Below are 10,748 nucleotides of genomic sequence, written 5' to 3'. Positions count from 1 at the left end.
CAATCGCCATGGGGATCACGGGCCGCAGGCCAGCTGGCAACCCGACCCCCGGAGGTCCGGGGTTGCTGCCTGGCCTGCGCCCCGGCTCTCTCTCCCTCCAATCGCCATGGGGCTCACGGGCCGCAGGCTCTCTCTCCCTCCGATCGCCATGGGGATCATGGGGCCACAGGCCAGCTGGCAACCCCGGCCCTCGCCCCGGCTCTCTCTCCTTCCAATCGCCATGGGGATCATGGTCCACAGGCAGCCGGCACCCCTGGTCAGGGGGTATCACCTGGCCTGCTGCCTGGCTTTCCGATGGCGATCACCGGCTGCAGGGTGGGCAAAGGCGGCCTTTGCCTGCCCCCCAGCTCTTGCCTGCCGCCTGGGTTTCCAATCACCATTCTTCCGTCTTTCCCCTTTTGCCTCCCATCATTGTGCATATGCAAATTAACCGCCATCTTTGTTGGCAGTTAATTTGCATATCACCCTGATTAGCCAATAGGAAGCATAGCGGAGGTATGGTTAATTACTCTTTTGTCTTTTATTAGATAGGATATTTAACATTAACTATACTCAAGTCTGTAATTCAGAATAAAAGAAATGTCTGGTCTTTTAACTTCAGCCTCATGTTTTCTAATACCTAGAAATTCAACTTGGGTTTTAATGAAATTTATTTGAAAAATCTGAATGAATCTTTTAGGATAAATTCTTTAAGAAACAAGTCCCTGGTGATGTATGGAAATAAACAGATGCACAACTTTATTTCTACAATTTATACTACATAAAAAATCTTTTCTTTAGGCTTTCTTGACTAAAAAAGTGTAGATGATTTTGATTTAAAGAAATGTTTAAATGACAACTATTGATGAAAAGTGATAAAGAGAATACTGCTAATTAAGTTGATACGTGCATATTTGGTAGTTCGCTTTTACAGGTCCAAATTAAACATAATTGGACCATAAAGAAATGTAAGAGGCTAAAATTTTAAGTCAGGTCAGTACTATGCCAACCAAGTCAAAATAAATAATTTAAAAGGAATGCACATGAGCATAACATTTAAAGAAGAAAAACAAAATTTTTAAATGTAACTAAAAATCTCCCAATATCCTGGAACTATGTTGTCCAATACAGTAGCCACCATGTGGCTACTGGACACTTGAAATGTAGCTAGTCTGAATTTAAATGTATTGTAATTTGAACACAATACAAAGAAATGAATGTTAAACATCTCAATACTTTTTCACACTGAGTACACACTGAAATGAAAATATTTTTGTTAAGTATATTATTAAAATAAATTTCATTTTTCTTTTTTTAATTGATTTTTTTTAGAGAAAGGAAGGAAGAGATAGCTAGCTAGCTAGCTAGCTAGATAGAAAGGAACATCAATGTGAGAAAGAAACATCAATCAGTTGTCTCCTGTACACCATCCGGGCATCAAACCCGAAACTTTGGTATGTGCCCTGACAGGAATCAAATGGGAGACCTATTGGTGTATGGGTTTACAATCAACCAACTGAGTCACACTAACCAGGACTCTTTTTACTTTCTTAATGTGGCTTACTAGAAAATATAAAATTACAAAAATGGCTTGCATTTGTGTCTTATATTTTATTTCTTTTGGCAGAAGCTGCTATAGAACAAACCTAATGAGGAACCTTCATAACTTTTAAGTTATCAATCCTAACCCTAATGTTTTCCATTTGTAAATCCTTCCTTTAAACTACAAGGTACCTAGTTCTCTGACCCTAAGTTCTAGAAATAACAGCTGACTGAGAAATATGTAATGCAGAGGGAGGGCTTTACTTCCAGAGTGGCTTCTTAAATTAGATTCTAATTTTAGAGTTCATTAACTATCAGTATATTTTATTCTTCAACATAACAAAGCATGTATCTTAATTTGAAGACCAAATATAGATTTAAAAATTTTAAATCTAGTTAAAAATTTTAAAAACCATGTTTGAATGATAATTTTAATTCTGAAACTATAGTTTCTCTAAAGATTTTTGGTGGTATAAGATATCTATATCTAGGGAAATAATAGATCTTTGCAATATAAATGCACAGAAGTTAAGAGAATACAAAAAGGACATCTACTGGACTATGCAGATTTTCCCCATGGCCCTCATGAACAGAATTCACACAGAACCCATGGCTAACACTAAGTGTTAATTTTTTCAACAATAGTTTTGAGTATCTATGATGTGCCAGGCACTATATTAGACAGACTATATTAATAAGCAAAATCAGATGGAGTTCTAGCTTTTGTGCAGCTTATGTTTTAGTGGAGATAAACATTACACGGGAAAATACTATATATATGGTATGTGCTACAAAGAAAGGCTTATGGTACTGCGATAGCATAGAATTAGGGGCATCTGATCAAGTCTGGAAACTAAGGGCCAGATGATCTAAAGAAGCTGAGAAGGGGAGTATTGAGAAGTCTCCGCATGTGGAGACTCAGGTGGGCCAAACTAAGGAATCAATACTGATACTGCTTATCAGTCTACTTCCAAGGTCATCGGAAGCCACTGAAGGATTGTAGGCAGAAAGGGTGCATTTGGTTGATCATTTTAATTTTTGAGAAGATCCCTTAGGATGAAGCATAGGAAATGATGATATACTCAATAGTGGTGGTGAACATGAAAAGGAATGGAGGAACATAAAACTAAAATCCCCAGGCCTTGATCATGCATTGGATATGTTGAAGTGCCATGGGAAGTGTTGCGGCTGAATCCAAGGTTTCAAGCTTCTGTGTGACAGTGTTAGTCACTAAACAGGTTAAGAATTGAGAGATGGGGGATAAAAATATGCTGAGGGAACAGCGTATTTCAAGACAGAGAGTTCAGAAGTATTCAGAGCTGCTGATGGGTTAATTAAGACAATAAATGGTCATATAAAACTTGACCACTGAATTTAACAACATGAAGGTAAGGATGAGGGAAAATTCATATTAAGGTTGGGTGAAGAGTGAGTGGGAAATGAGAAAATGGTGAGAGTGAATACAGACCACTCTTTCAAGAAAAGGTCAGCTATGAAAGCATACAGGGCTAGAGCTGAAGGGATGCTGGGAGGGGGCAGAGTCAATAGAATTTTTTTTTAATGGCAAGAGAAATTTAAACTTGTTTTAAAAACTGATGGGAAAGATACGGTTGAGGGGGAAAGGCTAAATGTATAACAGAGAAAAGCAAACAAGATTAGGTTCTTAGACGGTGGAAGGAGATGCAGAAGATTGGTTTTAGGTAGGAGAGAGAACTTAATTCCTGTAAAAGGAAAGAAAAAAAAAAGAAAGCTTAAGGACACAGGATTTTCAGTCTTCCCAATTTATACTGTCAATAATTAAAATGAATTCATAACTTTATATCCAACCAGTAGAAGTATAAAGGAACAGATTACATATAAAAGTGTCAATTCTGTTTAAACCTGGATGTTCATTATGAGAATACAGGCCTGCTTCTCATTACCTGACATAACACTGTATAATAGGATATACCAGATACATTCCAGTTAGGAACCTACCATCGTTCAATGTGTAGAGATGAAAACGTCCGTAAAGCTGCTTCTCGAGTTAATAATTTGAACCCACACTGTGTGTCCCTGATTCCTTTGACACAAAGGAACCACACCAGGAAGTGGAATCCATACATGAGCAGAGTACGGAAGTAAGAACGCTGAAACAAAGACAATAAAAATGACTTTTCCATTTACCTATAAAGGAGACAGTGAAAACACCTGTTGTAGACAACTGCAATTAATATGTAATTGGCTGGGAAGATCTTACATGTGAACACCATTGTTCCATTAGCTTTACTGGAACTAGAAGTGTATCATAGAAACTGTGAAGATACTGTCTGCTTAGAGCAGGGCAGAGGCACTCTGGAAGTTGAGTCAGACAAGAAGAATCACAGTAGCTGTGAGAGATCAGAGCCTGAATTTATCAGAAGCATAGCATAGCAGTTTGAGCTGCTATAACAGTGGTTCTCAACCTTGGCTGTACATTAGAATCACCTGGGAATCTTTTTAAAATCCTGATTTCTGGGCCTCATCCTCCGGAAATTCTGTTTCTTTGTTATGGGGTGGGGCCACAACATTAGTAACAAAGAAACAGAATTTCCGGAGGATGAGGCCCAGAAATCAGGATTTTAAAAAGATTCCCAGGTGATTCTAATGTGCAGCCAAGGTTGAGAACCACTGTGCTATAAGCAAAGAGAACATCTCATTCACCTATTTTGTGTCTCTTTGTCCCAAATATACTTCAGTTTCAAAACAGGTGACAGTTACCAGAATATCTTGAAAAAGCAAACAGTAAAATTTGAACCTGAAGTTCAATACCTAGCTAATAAAAATAATGATAAAAGAGGTTCAGCATAATATCACAAAAGTTTCAGACTAGAAAGGAATTTGAAACAAAAACCCAGTATGTCTAATTAGGCATGACATATCTGATTAAATATATTTTACCAAGTTCTTTAATACTTTAGATACTAAACTTAAGTAATCTTTACTCCTGTTTATTAATTATTGTTATTAGTAATTAATTTCATTATTAGTAGCAACAGGACATAATATTCTATTATTCATTAAACACTGAAAACTTTAAAACATAAGAATAATAGATCCTTAATTATCTCTGTATTTAAGACTTTCATATTTGGAATTATAAAAGATAGGATCTCTTAACATGAGTTAATAGACCTATGAAATGATACATTAGATATTTATATAAACAACCTATTATGAGTCTATGTAAAATATTTAATATTGCATACCAGTAGATAAAGGTCCGTTCCCCCTTTTGTTCTTTTATAATTGTAATCTTTAGTATCATTCTTTATTCGCATAGCTTTTTCTATCATCATTGAACAGAACCACAACTCATTGATAACATAAGTAGAAAAAAACCCACTGAACTAAGAGACCTATATTCAAATTCATTAATAATTAGGGTAACCATGAGCAAGTTACTTACACTCTCTGTCTCACTTTCCTCTTCTGAAAATGGGAATGAAAATGCCTACTTTCAGATGTTTTTACAAGAATTAAATGAGATAATATTAAAGCCTTTAGCCAAGTATTGGGCACAGAAAGTAATAGGAACTCAATAAATAATTTTAATAAGGAAAACGTGAAAGCTCATTTTAACCTTTTGACCATAATTTCACTCATGTAAATAGGCCAAGAAGGGAAGGAAGAATAAAATATTTATAAGGTATTAAAATATTTACAAATAAGCTTTTTGAAAGTATCTAACACTTCTCATTTATCACCTAGAATCTCTAGTTATGTTTTGATATAATTATGTCCTACTTCTCTGAGTAGATAGGGCAGAAACCTAATCTTAAAATACTCTGGGAATTTCATAACACCTTGCCTTCCATATAAAATATTTCCAGTAAATACTGGTTGACTGATTAATCCTCCAAAAGAGCATTTATGCTTAGGAAAGGAACAAGTAGAAATTCAAAGATAGAAAAATAAAAACTAAAAGGTAGAAAAACAATAGCTATAAATTATTTTTCTTGAATGTGATTTAGGTGACCTTACTAGTTATAAATAAAAATACTCAAGATTGTTTTTGCTTTGATGCGAATACAAGATTTTCGTTTGTTTTAGGATAATGGCTATTTTTTAAATCTAGAAACGTGAAGTTCACATGAATATCTTAAATTTGATATGTAGCATATTTAAATGTATAACAATAAACTACAAAGAAGATCTTCCTTTAATTTTAAAAACCTGGCAAAATATCTTAAATTTAAAAGACAACTGAAGATATATTATAGGATAAACGTAGTAAAATAAAGCTAACAAAGTCATAGAATAGCATTATATGAACTTCTGGTAGACATCTAAAAACATCAAAGAAAAAGACATTCACTACTTCAATATTAAAAATAATCTTTCTAATGTTATGAAATATAAACAAAGAATTCAGGTAAAATTTAAAGGAATTTCATTATCTTAAAATAAGAAGTTCAAAGAAGTCCCAAGATGTCTTCAAAGAAAATCTAAAGACATCACATAGTAATAGATTCTATTTTGAATCTTTTAAAGGATAAATTCAAGAATACCCACACAATATAAACATTATTATTATAACTGTTACACAGAACAAATGGAAATATGAATACATTTAAGGATGCTAAAAGACTCCATCAGTGCTATATCAGGTTTTACTTCTAAGGGAGCAGAACACATGGTAGCGTTAATTGAGAATATGTATAAATGTATTTAGAAAAGATAAGTCTGAAATCTATGCAATTAAGCTATTGAAGTCACAGTTTATTTTTTTATTATTCTTTTTTTTCTTTTATTGATTTTTTACATAGAGGAAGGGAGAGGGATAGAGAATTAGAAACATCGATGGGAGAGAAACATCGATTACCGGAATCGAATCCGGGACCCCCCAGTCCGCAGGCCGACGCTCTATCCACTGAGCCAAACTGGTCAGGGCTTGATTATTAATTCTTTTGTAACTTTTTCACTATCCACAATACAGGGGTTTATGTTAGCTACAGCACATTCAGAAAAAACCTGAGTGCTCACAAATGGGAGACCATGCTGCAGTTTCTTGGACATGTGGCAGAAGGATGTGTTGTTTCTTGGAAAGGACATTCACCAAGATTTAGTTCTGGAAACTCTCACTTCTGAACAACACGGTGGGATAAGTAAGAGTGGTACTCACCTCCTCCCACAATCACATCAAAATTACAACTAAATTACAGACTAACCATCATTCAGAACCAATTGAAATCTGGCTGAATGGAAGTCCTACAACTAGGGAATTAAAGAAGAAGCCATATCCAGACTGTTAAGGGAGGTGAAGATGTGGAACAGGCTGATACCACACCAAAATGTGGCAGATAAAAATTGGAAGGGATATCTCAGCTGTGGAGCCGCACCTTGAGGAGCAAGGAGTCCCAGCCTTACACCAGCGTCCCCAGCCCCCCAAACCTGGGTTCTAGTGCTAGGAAGAGAAGTCCTCATGATTTAGGTTGTAAAAACCAGCAGGGATTGAAGCTGAGGAAGACAAAGGCTGCTGGAATCCCAGGCAATTCCTCTTAAAGGGCCCATGAAGGGACTTACTCAGACTCACTCCCTCTGAGCTTTAGTGCTGGGACTGCAGCGTGAAAAGCAACAGAGACATATGGGGGAGGAACAAAATTGTCTGGCATCAGGGCAAGAGTTGGGCAAACAACCTTCTCCCAGCCAGAAGTGCTGGCAGAGTCCATTGTTTCTTGGATGAGCCTTCCCTCACAGAGCTGGCATGTGGGAGTCATATCCGAGTCTCCATCAACATGGCTCACACTGTTTGTCCTTGCACACACACTCCCCTCGCCCCACAGTGATTCCTTGAGGCCCCATGACATACAACTTCACAACTTTCGGGCTCACCTAAGCTGTTTCCACCAGCTTTCCCATACAAATGGCCTGTATACTTCAGATTCTCCGAAAAATCTCTCAAACGAGCAGCAGCTGGCCTCAGCATGCCCCGTACCTCTCGCTAAGTGGCCCCACAGCAGCAGGCCTTGGGCCTCCCCTGGGCACTCCAAACCCAGCACAAGTAGTAGCCATCTGCAGACTGCTTTGTAGCTCACGGTGGGTGGCCCCAGGCAGAACAAAAGCAATGGCTGACCTTGGCCTGTACCTCTGGGAAGCCTCACAGACAGTAACTCAGTGGACAGCTTTAGACTATGTGAAAGCATCATGGCTCAACCACCTCATAGGCAACACACTCAAGGATCAGATTCAGCGACCACTATAGCCCCACTGAAGTAAGTCCTGCTCTATGAGGTGGGCCCCTACACAGTTGATTATCCACAGTGGTCAAAGGTCAGTGGTTGGTGGTCATAGCGTCCTTCCAGCTGATTGACCTGGGGGTAAATCCCACCTACTGATAAGCCAACAGCAATCAAAGTTAAACTACAAGAGGAGGGAGTACATAGCCCACATGGGAGATGCCCCTTGAGGGCTCTGCTTGGGTGATCAGGGAGGTTGTGCCACTGTAACCAATAGAACACCTACTATATTAGGTCACTCTACCAAGTTGGGAGATGTAGCAGCTCTACTTAATACATAGAAACAAACACAAGGAGGCTGCCAAAATGAGGAGACAAAGAAATGTCCCAAATGAAAGAACAGAACAAAAAAACTAAACAAAATGGAGACAAGCAATATACTAGATGCAGAGTTGAAAACACTGGCTATAACGATGCTTAATGTATTGAGTGAAAACCTCAACAGCATAAAAAAATACTAGTCAGAAATTAAGGATAAACTAACAGAAGTGAAAAATAACTTACAGAAAATCAATACTGAGTAGATGAAATCAAAAATCAAATCAGCTATTTGAAATATAAGGAGGCCAAAAAACACCCAATCAGAACAGAAAAAATAAAAAATAATAATAAGACTGAGGAGACAAGATGGCGGCGGGAGAGGGAGATGCGTCCCAGGGGTTGTCCCGGAGCAAATGGAGTGAGTAGCTGAAACTAATAACACCCACCCCGAATTGGCGAAGTATACTCAGCTGGTGAGACAGTTTGCAGCCGAGAAGGGCAGAGTTCTCCTGGAAAGATAAAAACCAGGGATCTGGGCAGGAAAGTTTGCCAGACCTCTGAGCCCAGAGGGTCAGAGGGAGACCGCGTGGCACACAGCCGTGTCTCTTGGGACAGGCACAGCCCCTGAATGTGGAAAAGAGATCTGAGGGACTGTTGCCGCCCGGGGATTTGAGATCTGGATTCCGAAATTACGGAGGACTGAGCCTAAAAGGGGCAGCCTGAAGCGCCGACCAGACCATGCAGTGCCAGTAAGAGAGGAGCTCGCAGAGACTCAGCCTTCCCCGTTTCTGTGGCCAGCGTTTGTTTGTTTGTTTTCACTGAACGCTGTTCATAGGACATTTCGGATACAGACACTCACCTGTGCTGAAGAGTGGGAGAAGGTGCGGACAGGTAGAATCTGGGGAGAGGCTGGGGAGAGCGGGGGTGGGGGCGAGGAGAAGTGGCAGCAAATCCCATGAGCAGTCTTCCTACGTTTAAGGAGCGGCAGCCCTGTGAAGCCTGACCTCATCCGAGGAGCAGCAACTGCGCACACTCTGCACTAGTCCGAGGATCATCAGCTGCACAAGCATCTTGCCCTCGTCCAAGCAGCAGCAGCTGCACGAGCAGCCTGCCAAATCTGAGGAGCAGCAGTTCTGCAAGCGGCCCGCCCTTATTTGAGGAGCAGCAGCAGCCCATCCCACGTGATTGGCGCGCTCTTGTGAAGGGAGCATCAGCCCTGTGAGCAGCCTGCCTCGAGCCTAAGAGCAGCAGCCTCATGTGGCCTGGCCCTGTCCAAGGAGCCGCAGCTGTGTGAGCAGCCTGCTTCCCCGTCCGAGGAGAAGCAACCACGTGAGCAGTCCGACCTGTCCGAGGAGCAGCAGCCACATGAGCAGTCTTCCTACGTTTAAGGAGCGGCAGCCCTGTGAAGCCTGACCTCATCCGAGGAGCAGCAACTGCGCACACTCTGCACTAGTCCGAGGATCATCAGCTGCACAAGCATCTTGCCCTCGTCCAAGCAGCAGCAGCTGCACGAGCAGCCTGCCAAATCTGAGGAGCAGCAGTTCTGCAAGCGGCCCGCCCTTATTTGAGGAGCAGCAGCAGCCCATCCCAGTCCGAAGAGCAGCAGCCACACGAGCAGACAGCTGACGTCTGAGGAGCGGCAGCCCTGCGCAGCACGCGCCGGTCCGAGGAGAAGAGCCACAACAGCCTGCACCTGTCTGACGAGCAGATGCCAGGTGAATGGCACATCCCGGTCCAAGGAGGAGCAGCCACGCATGCAGATCACTCCTGTCCAAAGAGCAGCAGCCTTGCAAGCAGCCCAGCCCCATCTGAAGAGCAATCAGACTTGCAATCAACCTGTCCAAGTCCTAGGAGCAGTAGCCCCACAAGCAGCCCACCACATCAGAGGAACAACAGCAGCGTGCATCCAAGGATCAGCAGCCATGTGAGCAGTCTGGCCTAGTTCAGGGAGTAGCAGCTGCGTGTGTAGCCTGCCTCCATCCAAGGAAAAGCAGCCTCATGATCAGCACACCATCTGTCTGAGGAACAACAGCTGTGTGTGAAGCCTCCCCCCACCAGCCAGAGGAGCCACCACAGCCGTGAACAGCACCCACCAGAGGAGCTACTGCCAAGTGAGGAGCAGCTGCTACCACAACCGCCTGAGGAGCAACCCCAGCCCGAGTAGCCACTGCCACCCAAGGAGCAGCCCATGAACGACTCAATATCTAGACATGTTGGTGAGATCAAACATGGGTAGACAAAGAAACCCCCAAAGGAACGAAAAGGAGGACTTGCCAGAAAAGCAGCTAAGTGAAAAAGAAGCATTCAGCATGACAGAAAAAGAATTCAGATTAAGGGTTCTAGAATGCATAAACTGGATGAAGGAAAAAAATCAACAACTTATGCAAGAAGCAAGAGGAAACAGATGAAAAAAATCAACAACTTATGTAAGAACCAAGAAGAAATGAAAAGTGATATACCTGCAATAAAAAACACCGTGGAAAGTTTCAACAGTAGACTAGGAGAAGCGGAGGACCGAATTAGTGAATTAGAAGACAGGGAAGCAAAACACACCCAAACTGAACTGCAATTGGAGAATAAAATTGAAAGACAGGAGGAGAGCCTAAGGAGCTATGGGACATCATGAAACAAAACAACATACAAATAATAGGGGTGCCAGAACAACAGAGAGAGGAACAAGGGTTAGAAAACCTATTTGAAGAATTCTCT

At 41.1% G+C, this 10,748-nt stretch overlaps 1 protein-coding gene across 4 annotated transcripts in view; it reads right to left on the bottom strand.

Annotated features, from left to right (window-relative positions):
- ALG5 (ALG5, dolichyl-phosphate beta-glucosyltransferase) overlaps positions 1 to 10,748 on the bottom strand; it is a 97,194-nt gene that overhangs the window by 18,660 nt on the left and 67,786 nt on the right. For 3 of the 4 annotated variants that reach the window (XM_006757848.2, XM_015560100.1, XM_015560101.1), the window contains one exon: positions 3,499 to 3,650. In XM_006757848.2, coding sequence (XP_006757911.1) covers positions 3,499 to 3,650 — 152 coding nt within the window. Of the gene's footprint in view, positions 1 to 3,138; positions 3,243 to 3,498; positions 3,651 to 10,748 lie in introns of those variants that run through there. The other variant, XM_006757849.2, reaches the window with a different exon arrangement.

Source organism: Myotis davidii, unplaced genomic scaffold (assembly GCF_000327345.1).
Source record: "Myotis davidii unplaced genomic scaffold, ASM32734v1 scaffold1895, whole genome shotgun sequence".
NCBI classification, from domain to species: Eukaryota; Metazoa; Chordata; class Mammalia; order Chiroptera; family Vespertilionidae; genus Myotis; species Myotis davidii.
The sequence above is the reverse complement of the archived record's forward strand: the minus strand, read 5'-3'. Positions and strand labels throughout refer to the sequence as shown.